The sequence below is a fragment of the Meriones unguiculatus genome, chromosome 2 (genome assembly GCF_030254825.1).
Source record: "Meriones unguiculatus strain TT.TT164.6M chromosome 2, Bangor_MerUng_6.1, whole genome shotgun sequence".
Lineage (NCBI taxonomy): Eukaryota > Metazoa > Chordata > Mammalia > Rodentia > Muridae > Meriones > Meriones unguiculatus.
In genome coordinates this window covers 169,504,376-169,520,778 of record NC_083350.1, presented here as the reverse complement: position 1 = coordinate 169,520,778, position 16,403 = coordinate 169,504,376, and the positions used below count along the sequence as shown (strand labels likewise).

Below are 16,403 nucleotides of genomic sequence, written 5' to 3'. Positions count from 1 at the left end.
CTGAGATGGCAGACATGACCCTGCCTTACATGGCATCTGGGCCTCCAAAGTCATGCTTATCCAGCAAATGCTTTGAGCATCTCCCCAGCCCTGGACACTTATTCTTAACAATTGACTGTGTTTACTTCCAAACTATTCCCTGGAGATTTTGTACATCTTTGAGATCATATTGGGTGCAGACAGTCCACCTCCTCTGCCTGTACTGAACTCGCACAGGTTCCCTTCCTTTAAGTTATATGACCTTGATGTTACATTAGGTACGATAAATAGCCTGGAGGTGGTTTGGAGTGAATAGGAGGATGTGCAGTCACCAAACTGTGTTGCAGGAAGGACTTGAGCATCTTTGGGATTTGGTGTCTGAGATGAGATCCAGAGCCAATCTCCCATGAATACTTGGTGATGAATACAATGGTGCAACTCAGATCTCTTCCCTCCTTATTATGAACGTTTTCTCTGTTGAAGGCCTTTGATTTCTAAAACGTATTGGTGACTCGAGAGTGGCCTGGTCCTGAGAATTGTTCTGTAAGCTGCATAGTGCCTCTGTGAAAGAAGGCTCGGATGCAAGGGGATACCAGCAGGCAACTGCTAAAGGCAGCTTTAACCTCTGAGAGAAACCACTGCTCTTGGGGGCCATAGTGTCTTTGGGCTGCTAAAACAAAATGTCTTAGTCTGGGCAACTTTAAAACAAAAGTTTATTTATCCATTCTACAGACTGAAAAACCCAACCTCCAAGTTCTAGAATTCTCTCTTCTCTCCTCTTTTCTCCTCTCTCCTCTCTTCTCCTCTCCTCTCCTCCTCTCTTTTCTCTTCTCCCCTTCCCCTCCCCTCCTCTCTTCCCCCCTCCTCTCTCATCTCTTCTGCCCTCTCCTCTCCTTTCTTCTCTTTCTCTCTTCCCCTCCCCTCCCTTCTGCTGCCATCTCCTCTCCTCCCCTCCCCTTCTTTTTCTTCTCTCCCACAACCCCCAAACCATGTCTTACTTGGCAGCCAAGGTCCACCTAGAATTCACTAAATAGCCAGGCTTATCTCAACCTCACCACAGTCTTCCTTTGTCAACCTCTCACCTATTTGGATTATAGTTGCAGGCAGGCTGGCATGCTTAGTGCCTGGTGAGGGAGGGCTGGCTTCTCATAGGTATGTATCCATGATGGAAGAGACAAGCAGCTTAGGGGACCTCTCCTCATTTAATCACTTCCCAGAGGCCCAATTTCTTCATGCTATCAGCCAAAATATATACAGTATTAAATTCTAGCATCTGAGGGGATACCAGCACTCCAGTGGTGAAAGTTGCTCAGTCAGATGGGTAATGCTTATTGTCAGGAGTCAGACTTTTTTTTTTTTAAAGACATTGGTCTGACTTTTTTAAAAGACACAATATTGATTACAATTAATTTAATGTAATGAGTAATGACAGCCTTAGGATAAAATATATTTCTCTCTTTATTTTGTCTATCCTCCAGAGTATTAGCCTTCTAGTGGGTCTGAAGTAATGGCAGCCATCACATAGATACCTCATTTTTTAGTTCATTTTTACCTCATTTTCAGTTTTTTTCAATAAAAATATTATGGTCCACAGAGCACAACATGTATCTCAGCCTTTAACTACTTAAATACATAATTCAGTAGTGTTATGAAATACAGAAAATGTTATATAATCAGAAGTACTTTCATCTTAAAAAACCAAAATTCTATATCTATTCAACAACAGAGGTTTGTTTCCTGCCTGCCACCTGTTCCCATCACCATCCTGCTTTCTGACTCTGTTTTTGCTGTTCTCGTTCCTTATGTAAGTAGTCATGCAAAGTTTGGCTTTGGCTTATGTCCCTGGCAAAATGCTGCCAAGGTTTACCCATGTTGTTATGTATATCAGGGTTTGTTCTTTTTAAAGGCTGAGTAATATTTCATATGAGAAGAGCATGTTTTGTTGGTCCATCTGTTGGTGGACACTTGGATTGCCTCTACTTTGGGGCTGCAGTGAATTTATTCTCCTTTTCACATGGGGCATTTTGATCTATTTCAGGGCAAGAAGTTGCCTTATCACCTTGGGGATGATGCAGAGGAAGGAGAAGTTTCTGACGAGGACAGTGCAGACGAAATTGAAGATGAGTGCAAGTTCAAGCTCCATTACGTGAGTTCATGGCTCCCCACCGTTTGGCCCTTTATGTACTGCAGAAACAATGAAGTTGTTCCTCAAGTTGGCAGTGTTTTGGACTCTCCACTAATATGGTATCTGTAGTGTGACAAGATGTTCTTTCAAAATTACTCTGTGCTAGCACCCAGCAGTTAGAGTGGTGCGTGATGGAGTCTATGCGAAAGGCATGTTAGCAGTGAACCCTCTGTCTGCATTAGTGTTTTTATCATGTGTAGAGACACTGTGACCATGGCAACTCTTAAAAAGGGAAACACTGGGACTGGCTTACAGTTCAGAGGTTTAGTCTGTTACCATCATATCACAGCAAGGAACATGGTGGCATGCAGACGGACATGGTGCTATAGAGGTAGTTGAGAGTTCTACATCTGGATTGGTAGGCAGCAGGAAGAGGGACAGTAGGCCTGGATTGAGCATTTGAAACCTCAAAGCCCCCGCCCCCACAATGGCATTCTTCCTTTAGTAAGGCAATAACTATTTCAACAAGGCCACACCTCCTAATAGTACCACTCCCTATGGGCCAATGGAGGCCATTTTCATTCAAACCACTACACAATTTGTCCCTGTTCTAGGGATAAACACATTTATTATAATCAAGCTGGAAGTCATACCAGCTTGGACCATCAGTCTTCTCGATGAACATGAGTAGGTGTGACCTTGTCTCCCGTGCCAAATACCAGCTGTCCATTGTCGTACCTTAGGCTGGCTCCAGGCCCCAGATGCTTTTCAGGATACCAAAACCCTCCCTGAGAAAGTACACTTTAGCCTAGATGATTTCCAAGCCTTTCCAAGAATGGGGCGTTTGGTTGAGTGTTCCATCAGCCACATCGTAAGTACAGTGGCATTTGAGGTTAGCCTGGGGATCTGGACCTTTTCTTACATGAAGGAGCCACATGTGCATTTTGCCATGGGGTTGTGGTGGGGTCAGTTTGAACCTGGAGAAGAAGGCTTGGAAATGCTATCCCTTTTACCACCAGCAGTCACATGATTTCCGGTGCCAAAGGACAAGCCCAAAGCACCGTAGGCTTCGCAGTATAGTTTCATTTCTACAGAAAAATGGTACTTTGTGGAAATCAGAGCCATTATCCTCTCCCCAGATACGTTTTGTATGATCCAATATACACCATTACCCTGAATTCAACAATTATGTTGTTACAACAAAACACTATCTTCTAAATTACACTAATTCCAATGTCTCACCTCAGAGGTGGCGATGGGAGCTGACATTACTTTCAAAGGAGACAAGAGCTTAGTGACAGCTGAAATCTCCATAGACATTTCTTTCTTGGCTTTAAAGTACTTTGAAGAGCAGATTCTGTTTGAAGAGAATGCAAAAATTGTGAACTGAGTTCAGTTTTTCTTTTAACACAGTAGTTTCTTTTAACACAGTTAAATACTGTAACTGATAGGTCAGAAAAACCTAGATATTTTCATAACTGAAAATATAGTTACTACATTAAGGTGTTTTTTTTATATATGCTTCTCTAGGTATTTGTTATCTTCGTTACTGATTCCTTCTGACCATGGATCATTTAATATTTTATTGTCTTATTTAATAAAACAGGCTTTTCTGATTCTTATTCTTTTACATCGAGTTCTTCAGATCCCCAGTTGCTAGTTGTATAGTCTACCATCTGACAGAGGAAGCAGAAGCCCCTGGATCACCTGTTTGGGAACTGCTATTCTGTGACACAGGGAGGTGGAAGGTTTTAACTACCGTTACTGTGACAATGCGGCCATCTACTGCTGCACGCAAATGAGGCTGATCTAGCTCTTAGGTCCACTTGGCTATATCAGCCTTTCTTTGAGTCTGTTGAGACTTTATCTGTCTGTCTGTCCCTCTGTCTGTCTAGTGCTACTCCAGGTCCTGGTGTTTGCTAGTCAAGTACTTTACCATGTTATCATCGAGACATGTCCCCAGCCTTCTTTTAACACTTTTTATTTTGAAATACAGCCTCACTTTTTTTTGCCCAGGCTGACCTTGAACTGGCTGATCCTCCTGCCTTAGTTGGATATCAGTTCATGCTACCATACCTGACAACAATTTTAATCTTTTATAGTATGTATCTGGGGCTATGAAATTTCATTGTAGATATAGCACTATGGAAACAGATAAGTATTTGCAGCTCTAACCTCCAGGGATCTCTGCTGATGCTCAAAGTCTCTTTGCTGCTTTCCAGACTCTGATATAGATAAATGCTTTAGAATATGGCCCCACAAAGATAGCCATGACCCTCCATTTGACCTGAGTAAAGCTGGGGGAGCACCCTGTTTCAAAGGCTTTATAGAGGCTTCTTTGTTATATATTGAGGAACAAAATACATTAAAACAAACTCAACATTTTTAGGAGAAATATATAAAGTTCTTACGCAACCTTTGTTCTCTGTTTTTTGAGCTCTTTTGAGAAAAGACAATGAATTTCCTGTGTTAAAATCTGAGAGTATTGTAGCCAGTCAGTTTATGCTCCGCTGGACTTCAGGGAACTCCGCTATCTTATCTAAGTGGCAGATTTAAGGATGTGTGATTATATTTCTACAAAACAATATACAGTGCAAGTTGTTCATATGGAAAAGCCATTACTCACAAAGCCATTCCTATAAAGGAAGTCCTTAACCTCAGCTGTAAGTTGAAAGTATATGGTTAGGCTAATAATCCATATCTAAGGCATTGCAATACAGAAAGCTTTTAACACAATTCATGGATCTGAACTTAACTTTCATGAGCTTATTAAGATATTTTATGGATGTCACCATTTTTTACTGGGCATTTCCTGTTGGAGACGGGCCATCACCATTGTTGGTATTAGGTGATACTGGAGTGAATAAAATAGATGAAAGTTTTGTCTCCTGGGGTTTAAGCATTAATGAAAGAGAAAGAGACAGATAAGAAACAAGAGGAAAAATGAAATATGTATATGTTAGACATAAGTGCTAAAGGAAAAAATGGTGTATGTGTGTTGAATTTTCAGCTGGAATGTCTGAATGAAGCTTTCCTTAGAAGTTACATGTAACTAAAGACCTGGACAAAACAAAGAATTAGCCAGGTTAATACATGGAGAGAAAGTTCTAGGCAAAGCAAACCCAAGGCAAAGAGTAGGGCAGGTATAGAAGCTCACCCAACATTACCTGCTGAACAGGAGGCAGGCTTTCTCCTAATCTGTCAGCTGTTCAAGACCCCTGAAATTCTTTGCTTATGCAATGAATGTTTTCTGCTATACTTGACTCCTAAGCTTCCGCCCTGTATTATTTTGTAGCTTTAGCCAGAGAAAGAATCTGGCTTATGATATGTAAGCCACAGGGTAAAGCCAATGTGTGCAGTGACCCAAGAACACACAGCTCAGAGATGTAAGGGACAATTTCCTCTCTGCCACAGCGTGCTAATCTAGCGGATTTGATGCCGGGCAGCCAGCTCACCATTATTCACAGTTATGGGATCCTCTGTGCCAGTGGGCAGCACAGACTTCCCACTCCTAAATTTCAACTTCATTGATTTTTTTTTCTTCTTCTGTTGAGCTTTATCTGTTTCATTCTTCTCAGAATGCTCTGGATCTGTGTTTAGCCAGGCTATTGGGCACAAGCATCAGCTCTCTCTTACATGACACTCACCCCACAGAACCAGGCCTTCCAGCCCAGATTGATCCCAGTTGTGTCCCAGTCCCATTACAATACCCGTTACATTTCATTATACTATACTCGGTTATTCTCTGTGCCTCTCACTGAACATTTTAATAACTTTCGCTTTCCCTCAACTATAGCTGCAATGTCATCATCTTTCCTTTGAGACATTTTAAGAAGCATTGTGAACGTTGTTAGTCTGCAGCATGACAGCAATCATAGAGCAGAAGAGTCACCTCTTGGAGCTCTGAGGGCTCGCTACCCCCCGCGTCCACTCCAAGATGAAATGACACATGCTGAGCAGCAGGTCATATCCTAGCAACAAGTCACAAGGACTAGAAAAAGGGACCTGCGTGATTCCAGCCTCTTTTGTTCCGTGATATGAGTCTTGAACAGAAGAACATGTTTTATGAGAAGTAAGGACACTGGCAGGAGAGGGACAGAGTGAATGCAGACTCAGATGGCTAAAAAGCAGCTGCACTTCAACCCATGCCTCGAGGAAATGGGCTTGAAGTGTTATAAGGCAATCGAAGGGGCAGCTAATACGTTTTTCTTGCTGTTCCCAGAGTTCAGTACTAAGCACAGAAGAAGGCATTTGGAGAAGTTGAGATGGGCCATATGTTTCTCTAAAGAGAAAGCCCTCAACTCCAGCCACATATTGCTATGAAAAGGGGCTTCAGAAGTGTTAGTGCCTATGTCCTAGACCAGAGATTTTGATAGTGGTCTTGGTGTCACCTGGGAATCTTGCCACTACCCTGGTGATACCAATGTTTAGTGAAACATCAGTGCTCTCTAGCTCAATGTCTGATTTCTTCAGAGTCTGGCATGGGGAAAATTCGCCTTTCTAAATGGTTCTTTAGAAAAATAGCCATGATCATTCAGGCCTTTACAGCCATTGAAGCAAGGCATTCTCCCCAAGCATGGTTGGATACCATAAAAAGCTAAAATGATACGCTCAGGATGCGAGGCTAAGCACTGCACTCAGGGTCAGCTGCTTTGGACCCAGAGAAGAGCATGTCTGATTGCATGCGGGTTGATGCCCCAGGTCCCGCCTCTGAGAAAAAGGTATCGGACGGGTCCGATGCTCTTTGGGTGGATGACACCTAAATGAACATCTGTACAAAGTCCCAATTTATTTCTAATATCAGAGATCATACCTCTACTCTTGCCTGATGCGTCTAAAACAAAAAGGGGGAACTGTAGAGAGCTGCAGAATGCTATGCCTTAAAGATGGAGCTGGTTTCCGCCCTCCACCTTCCCGATGGTGAGTGCTCTCTGTCAGGAACAACTCCACATTTGGCTAAGGCCGAGGATCTGGCTTGCTTCCATGTATGTGGACCTATCTGCATTGCCCCCGTGGCACGCCTGGGTTGGCTACCCAGAGGCTATTTAAGCTGTGGGCTGGCTTTCCCCGGGGTCCGAGGATTGAAAAAAAAAAAAAAAAAAAAAAGAAAAATAGTGCTAGGGGAAAATGAGAATGTGTTTGTTTGTTTGTTTATTTTTTTTTATTGATTGACGAAAGACATAGATTCCTAAATCTCTCATAAAACTGAATTAGGGACCCTAATTATATCTCTGGGAAAAACTACTCCTGACCATATTAAATGACTGTTCTCCATGCAGCATCCTTCCTCTGGCCCAGGGAACAAAAGAATGAGATACACAGAGCCCTCAGCTTTGGTCTCTGTTACAGTTGCACAGTGGCAGACAGGTCTTGAGGTCAGGTGCTGCCTGAATTTTCTTTTAGTGGTGCTGTTGGGTTCCGGGACTGAATGATAACACAGTAATGAAACCTCAGCTGCATATTTCTTTGTTCCTTGTGGCTGCAAATTTTGCAGTGATGAAAATCACAGAAAGAAAGAAAGAAAAAAAAAAAAAGATCACCAGGCAGGATCCTCATTCCTTCAGCGAGTCCCCACGTTTAGAGGATGCGAAGTGAATACTGATAACGCTGTATTAGCCGTTCATTATTCCACCAGCACCAGCCATCCTGGGCTTTGTAGCTGTAGCCCTGCTTTTCTGACATGGCCACAGTTCAGATCTTCATTGTGTCCTGCTTTCTGTGAGGCCCTGAGCAAGGAAAGGAAGCAGATGGTATTGGGAGAACTCTGTCCCTGGCTCTGGGCATTCTCAGCGTTCTTGCAAGCCTTTGCTTGCCAGCTTTCTGTGTCTCTACAAACCCTCCCCTCCAGGCTCAGGAGCACTTGATCAAATACACTAGGAGTCAGAGAGCTTGTAGCTCTTTTGTTGGGTCCACTCATGGCCTTCAGTGAAATATATTCAATGTTTTCTGCAGAGGGATTTCGGACTGTTTCCCATGATTTACAATGCTGAGTGTTTACAATATGAGCCAACTCAGCATCAACTCCAATCAAGAACTCATCTTTTTCTGTCACAGTGTAAAGGGAATGGCTGCTGCTTTGCTTGAGAAGTGTCCCGGCCTGTTTCAGTGTCATGATCCAGAGCGCCGTGTCTGGTTGAACTCTGAGTCTTTGTCTGTGTCATTATGAGTAGGACTCGGCAGGACCTGGTGTTTACCTTGGAGGGGGTCAGGTGGTTTGGAAAACGTGCTATTAAAGAACGTTGCTTTGTGAGGTAGCCTGGTACAGACTCATACTCGTGCTTTCCAGACAGTTATACTATGTTTTGAGCCTTGAGTTATTATGTTCGACAGATGTTCCTTTTTTTTTTAACAAGTAGGTTTGCTGTGATGCTGCACTGAAAAGCCTATCAGCCCCATTTTTTTCAACAGCGAGTGCGCATATTGTGTCTCCATAGCACATTTTGCTAATTCTCACAATATTCTAAGCTTGATGATTATGTTGTCATTATATGTGGCGATCTCTGATTTTTCTTTGTTTTCTTTTCTTTTTTTTTTTTTTTTTTTTGAGACAGGGTTTCTCTGTGTAGTCTGGCTGTCCTGGACTCACTTTGTAGTACAGACTGGCCTCAAACTCACAGAGATCCACCTGCCTCTGTCTCCCCGAGTGCTGGGATTACAGATGTGTGCCACTGAGTCTGACTTCAGTCTCTGATTTTTGATATCAATATTCTCATTGTTTTGGTGACACCGTAAACTCACCCAAACAGTTAAAATGTATATTCTGAACTATTCACTAGGAACTTGCTGCTCCCAGCTCTCTTCTGCTTGGTCTTTGCCAGTTCCCGATACACATCAGTATTGAAAGCAGGTTAATTAATAGCCTTACAATAGCTTGCAAGTGCTCAGGCAAAAGGTAGAGTTGCATGCTTCTCTCATCAAACCAAAGCTGGAAATGATGAATCTCAAGGACAAAGGCACAGAAGCTAACAGGCGGAGTGCAAGGCCTCCCATGCTAAATATTTGGCCAAGTTGTAAATACAGAGGAAAGGTTGTTAAAGGAAATACCCAAATGAGAAGAAAGTGAGACAGGCTTAGAATGGAAAAAGCTTTAGTGGTCTGGCTACGAGATAAAGATAATCTAGCCATAACATTCCTATTTGCTGAAGCCCGATCAAAGGCAAAATCCCAGATCCCTTCTGTTTAGCATCTTGAGAGGAGAGTGTCCTGGACGTAACCTGGTTGGCTCAAATCCAGTGGCAACTGATTTAAGAGGAGAAGGCCAACAGATGGGCACACACAGGCAAAGGCAGTGTGAAGACACAGGGAGAGATCGCTATGCTCTCACAAGCCAGGGAATGCAGGGAGCTACTGTCAATGAGAAGAGACAGGACTTTGAGCTCCAAAGGGACTGTGACCCCCACCTTGCTCCAGACTTCTGTCTTCCAGACTAATGATAAAATGCAGTGTTGTTTCAAGTTGCTAAGTGTGAGTCTCTTGTTACTGTTACAGGAAATCACTGTTTTCCTCTTTTAAGATATCTTTATTTCATGTGTCTTCATGCCAGAAAGCTGGGTTCCAAGGCAGATAGAGTGCCCCTCCTCTGTGCATCAGTGGTACCATATGACTCATACTGACTTGTATGAGCAAGGCTCTGACAGTGGATTGATCCTTTTTAGTGTTTCTCACCTAGCGTATAACGTACATTCAGTAAGTTTGTTTTAATCAAAATGAGTTTTCCCCCAAACTCCCTCTGGTCCTTATTACACCCCCCCCCCCGTTCCCTGGCCTGGGTACTAATTAGTGCCTGCCATGGCTCCTAGCGCGTCTGAATTTCCGTCTGCAGGCTCGTGTCCTCCATTGCCTTATGCTCCCAGACTGCTGTTATTTCTAAAGTATTATTTATGCAGAACTCTCAGCTGCCCCATCTTGTGGCTTTTAAGTCCTTCAGTCCCCAAAGTACTTCCCTCTCCTCTGAACTCCTGAACCTCTCTAGAACACCTTTGGCTCATTTAAATCCTTTGTTTCCACTGTGTATCTCAGGGAAGCCCTTTACTGCCTCACTGTTGAACACATAGCTATCTGATCAAACCTTTCTACTGGGGTCTTCTCAGCCACCTAGGAAGAATGCATGTCCTTCCTACCATCCCTGTGACTGATGGGCTGTGCTTGTTCACTTCTGAGGTCAAGGGCAGACTCTTTTTCACCTTTGTGTCTCCTTCAGAGCCTGATTCTATAATGGGTGGAACGCATTGCTGATTGGATATCTTAAACACACTGATGATTGTGGTATAAGTATGGGTAAATGTAGCCTTCCTCCCTCACATAGGTATTCTTTCTTTTTTTTTTTTTTTAATTCTTTTGAGAATTGTAGAATTCCTTGCTCTTGTAGGATCTTGTGAAATACATTCAGAATTAGAGAGCTAACTATTCTTTTGGGTCATATAGAAGGGCCACCTAGCAATAAATAATGTAGCGCTTGTTCTTGTGGCATGGTTCCTCTCCCTGCATGCTTGTGGTGGGTTGGTCTTTGGCAACTGGCTGAATAACCTGTGGAGCACATCTGGACAAAGGGAGTGGTGAAGGCAGCTAAGCATCAGAGGGCCAGTGCACACCCTGGTTCCACTTGTCCTTGAGAGGACATAGGGGTTGCTGCAGCAGACCTCCAGGAAATGATGTGCTTTGATCACCTAAAAGCTGTGTGGGATATTGACATTGCTTTGTTTCCTGAAAACCTTGAAATTGCTTGTGATTTTAAAAATGATCATAATAATCGACCACAGCACTGGTCAATCTTGTGTGCCCTCTGATGACATCAAGGAGTTGGAAACCAGAAAGAAATTCTGTCTTAGAATTGTCAGCAGCCTTGGAACTTCCAAAGTGTTCTTTGCCTCTCAGTGAAGGAAACCATTTTAAGAAATAGCATTTTTGACTCAACTATAACCATGTAGGTTTAGAAAGCTTAGTCTCAGGAAGTTTTCCCTGGCTTGCCCTCTATTGAAAGCTTGAAGTATCAGGAAGGAATGGTTTAGAAGCTTGTCTCACTTACTAGCTCTGTATACCTTAAGCAATTTGCTTAATTTCTCAAGGACTTAGATTCCATATCAGGGAAATAAAACAGAGTAAGACTTTGTATGTGTGAATAGTGTTGAACATGGATGTGAGGACTGGTGCAGGCACATGAAGAGTAGCTGACACAGAGTGAGGTTTTGATAATCAGGCACTTTGGAGGATTTGATTTTGTTTGTTTGTTTTGCCTAGGGGGAATAAACTTGTTCAATGAGTGTCTTAATTTCTTACAGGTTACTGAGAGATCATGGTATTATAAAGTCAGTGTTGCCTTGGACAGAGGCATGCTGTACGTGAGTCTTTCTCAGGGGATTGTTTGTATCACTTGATTATTTGCAGAGTAACGGCACCACTGAGCACCAGGTAGAATCTTTCATACGGAAAAAGCTGGAGTCCCTGTTGAAGGAGTCTCAAATCCGAGACAAAGAAGATCCTGACAGTTTCACAGTGAGGGCTTTACTCAAGGCTACGCATGAAGGCTTAAATGCACACCTGAAGCAGGTAAACAATTTCCTCTTGAACTCATCTTTCAACAAGAACAAAAAAACAAAACAAAACAAAACCAAAAAACATACCCTCCCTTTGGTTTCTAAGCATATTTCCTTTATGAATTGCTTCTCAAATTTCTCTGTCTATCCTCATGAAGTTTGAGAAACAAAATCCTACTGCAAGATAAGGGAGAATGTATGTGATACTCTTAGAGCTTTCCTGGGGTAGAGTCATAGCAACTCAAGGCAATGACTTCTATCCCAGATTGCATGAAGCAGCTCTGCTGTGTACTGTTGGCTTAGGATCCTACCAAATGTATCCAATCTCACCCTTGCATCATTCCGGTCAGGACGATAACTGACACAGTCCTCTTACCAATAGATGGACTCTAAGAAACTCACAGGATAAATGGCTCAGTCTTCTGAGCATTCTTTGGAGACCAAGAAAAGGGTCATGGCTTTGGTGGCAATACTGTTTCTTCTAAATTAGCGAAAACAGTGTCAATTCTATGACCTATGTCGGTGTCGGTTCCTTCCTAATGCCGTAGGGTTCAAACGTTAGTGATCAGTGTTACTAGGGCTCCATAGGCCGTGCACATGCATAAAGCAGTCAAGGATGAGTCCACAACTCCTGGAAGCCCCAGTTCCTACCCCCACCAGGAGCTCCTGGGTTCTTCCTTACTGTCTCTTCCAAGGATCGCACTAGTCATACTTGCCTGTGGCTTTAGCACATACTTCTTGCAGCTTATTTAAGCACTTGCTTGCCCACTTTTCTTCTGTTCAGTTGTTTCTCTCTGTTTAGCTGGAGTCCTTGGCGGGTAGGGTCTACAGGTCTTGATTCAATAACCTCCACACAACTGAAAAACCATCCGAACCCTTTCAACAGGCAGTCTCCCACCCCAGGTAGGCTAGCACAAAAGGAGACTTGCTCACCATCTCTACCTGGAAAATTCACCCGTGTGAGCAGTCTTCAGAGGCTAAAATTTCACTCCTCAGTACTTGCCACCAGATTTCAGTGCACAGAATAGCATCACAGTGCTTTCCTTAAATGAATGAAAATGATATGACTGGGTCTTTATTTATAATATTTTAAAATCCCAAACAGCAGTGTTCACCGTGAGCATTTTCTGTACTTAACCAGCTCTTATCTACTTCCAGCTATTTTCCAAAATTGAAACTCAACTGGAAATGATTTATCTCTACTCAGGGTGTTCAAAACACCTCCTTTTGACTTGGGGTGCATGGTCAATAGGAACTGAGGGCTGGCACAGCTGGCTATTCTGAAAGCTGGATGCCAGCTTCGGGAAGCCAGGGGCTGCTACTGTGTCCTGGCATCCATGACAGTGTCCTCCTTCTTGCAGCAGAGACAGCCACATTTGAGCTATCAGAGGTGTGAAGTAGGAATAAATGAACCAGGGAAAGAGAAGAGAGGGTCCCCTGCCATCTGCCAGAGCTAAGCAGAACAGAAAGAAAGAAAAATCATTACATCATGCTTTTATTTACCGCAGAACCTGGACGTGAAGGAAAGTGGAAAGAAGTCCCATGGGCGATCTCTGATGACCAACTTTGGGAAACACAAGGTATAAACTAAGAATGGTAAATGTGCATAATTCAGCTAAATTAAAGATTCTATAGGTAATAGGGCGACATTGTATTGTGGTAACCTCAGAAGGGTTGACCAGGAAGGACTTAAGAAGGAGAAAAGTTTGAAATCTAAACAACTTAGAAATTTAGTAGCGCTATTAATCAAAAGTATGAAAATTCAACTTGTACTTTGGGAGTTCTTTAAATAAACATCGAACAAAGGACTCATATTCTGAATATTTGAATCATTTCTACACATAAGACAGGCAGGTCACATTTCTAAAACACAAAACAAACTCAAAAGCGTAAATGCACCCATTACAAAAGACAATAATAGAACAAGAAAATTTGAACACAGGGAACTTCCCAGAGACTCATACTCCAACCAAGGACTATTCATAGAGATAACCCAGAACCCCTGCACAGATGTAGCCCAGAGTCCAATTGGGTTACATAGTAATGTGAAGAGGGACTGCCTCTGACATAATCTGATTGGCCTGCTCTTTGATCACCTCCCCCTGGGGGGGAGCAGCCTTACCAGGCCATAGTAGAGGACAATGCAGCCACTTTTGATGTGAACTGATAGACTAAGATCAGAAAGGAGAGGAGAACCTCCCCTATCAGTGGACTTGGGGAGTGGCATACATGCAGAGGGAGGAGGGAGGGTGGGATCGGGAGGGGAGGAGGGAGGGGCTTATGGGGGGCTGCAGAATGAATAAAGTGTAATTGATGAAAAATTTAAAATAAATAAATAAATAATTAATTAATTAAATAAATAATTAAAAAAAGACAATAACACATGGCAGGGAAAAGAGAATTGCCTTTGGAAGCACCTGGGAAATGCAAATCATAGTTATTCTATCATTCCATGACTACCATGATTGATGGCATGAAAAGACCCAGAAATCAAGTCTTAGGATATGGAGCAACATTTGAGTACTCTGCTGGGGTACAGAAACCAGTCTGGCACACAGTGTGACAGTTCCTCTTTAGCAGCGCCACTGTTTGGTTTATGACAAAGACAGGCAGGGTTATGGCATTTGTAATGGAGCAAGGAGTAAACAGTTCAAATGCTCATTAACTATACAATCAATTGCAATGTGGTATATTCACGTCTGGACTTCTGTGAAGCCGTGAAGACACAGCTATATCTATGTGCAATTATATGATCCTTCAAACATGATCTGAGCTGGAGAAGTAAAACTCAGAGTGCATTCAATGTGGTTATCTTTGCTGTGAAATTTCAAACCATGTAAAAATGCTGTAATGTAGACGTTAAGATAATTATTAAGCATCGTTTCTGAGGGGACTGTAAGGACCAAGTGGGAAGGTCAGAAGGATTCTAGGGAGCAGGTAAGATTCTACATCCTCATTTGAGTGTTTTCACGTTGTAGAAATCATTTTGTGCACTTAAAACTGTACTTTTGCAAATATAAGTGAAACCTCAATAAAGAGATGAAAATGTTATATAAGAACCAGTCACTGGGCCAGTGAGATGGCTCAGCAGGCAAAGTGTTCGCTGCCAAACCTGATGATCCAAGTTCCTCATGACCTTTGTTTTGGGAAGAAATAAAATTATTCTGACAGACTGTCCTCTGATTGTCCACATATGTAGACACACTGATACTAAACAAATGTAATTTTTAAAACTAATGAAGGAAATCGGATGTTAGATGATGAACCGAACACTGAGGGTTTTGATGAGATCTTTTCTACTGTTGTAAGGGATGTTCTATCTGGAATTCCCTGTCTGTATGATAATTTAGGGAAAGTAGTTAAGGCAATAAAAAATAAATCAAAAGCCAGACTGTTCTCTCATGAAGAGTGATGAAGTGAACCACGATCCACTTGCATAATGAGCAGGTGTGAAGTCGCGAGGGGCTGCCCTCTCTGAAGATCTTAGCGTATGAAACAGAAAACATGAAAATAGATGCTGGGTGTGATACACAATCTGATGTATATAATATATCAAAGCTATGTCAAAGTTATCAGCATTTATTGTTTTTGTTTTCTTCTTGAGGTAGCATCCTGCTGTGTAGTCCAGGCTGCCCGTACTTACCATGTAGACCAGCTGGGCCTTACATTCCCATTGAACCTCTTGCTTCCACCTCTCAAGAGCTCAGATTTCAGGTGTGCACCACCACGCTGGCTTTAGTTCTTAAGTTCTTGATTTTTATCTGTTATAAGAAAAACAAATCTTCCGAGGTAAACATTTCAGAAGCAATTCAGCTACCAAAGAGTAGACATTTTCACACATCCGCCAATAACAGTAGGCTATGTGGTTGTTTGCAAATTATTTTAATATGTCCCAGTAACAATTTGCATTGAAAATTAAAGTCAGTTGTTTGCAAAATAGTTTTGTATGTCATCTTATTTAATCATTGAAGTAATAATAATCCTGTGGAATGGGTACTATCTACACACAATTTTTAAAGTGTGGCAGGAAGCTGGACGAGGCTTGCTACTGCACCAGCATGGTGGAAAGCTAACCTAGTTTGATCACTGAGTTTGAACACTGAGGCTTCCCTATCTGAGGTCCTCCAGGCGAAAGTATTTCCTGGAAGATTCAAGGTAGCTCCTCACTGTCAATGTGCTGGGCATTTAATAGCTTGTCTTCAGTTCTGGGCAGTGAGAAAAGCTAGAAGCTGATGTGACCTTGTGGTGACATGGAGACAGTGTCCATTTGTAGAGTCACTCTCAGATGTCCAAAGCACACTGTCCAGATGGCTGGCCCTTGTAGGAGCTATGCGTGTGGTCCCAGGCTCTCTGCAATGACTGGGGTCTCCATTGTTTGTTTTGTTGGGTCATGTGCTGTTTAAGTAATGAGCAATCTCCAGCGTGGGGTTGAAACTACACTCCCCCCTCCCCCAACACCTGTCAGAAGACATCACATTGATTCTAGAGACTTTAGCTCATGTCCAATGAGTAGCAATTTTTATTTTACTATTAGAACTAAAAAATGGGTCACAAACTCAAAAGAGCAGTTTGATTTAGATGACTGAGTATGTGCTGATGGAAGGTAAAATGGCAGTCATTCTATTTTTAACTTAATACAAACCTATTTTAAGACACTTTTTCACTTATCAGTGGTAAGCTTCTACACAGAAGGACATTTCCCCATATAATTATTTAAAGAGATACTTTTGGGGGGTTGGGGATTTAGCTCAGTGATAGAGCGCTTG

The 16,403-nt window shown here is 42.4% G+C and overlaps 1 protein-coding gene across 1 annotated transcript in view; it reads left to right on the top strand.

Moving 5' to 3' along the window:
• Plch1 (phospholipase C eta 1) overlaps positions 1-16,403 on the top strand; it is a 201,507-nt gene that overhangs the window by 160,394 nt on the left and 24,710 nt on the right. Inside the window, exons 11-13 of the mRNA XM_060378383.1 lie at positions 2,018-2,125; positions 11,489-11,650; positions 13,146-13,217. Coding sequence (XP_060234366.1) covers positions 2,018-2,125; positions 11,489-11,650; positions 13,146-13,217 — 342 coding nt within the window. The remainder of the gene's footprint in view (positions 1-2,017; positions 2,126-11,488; positions 11,651-13,145; positions 13,218-16,403) is intronic.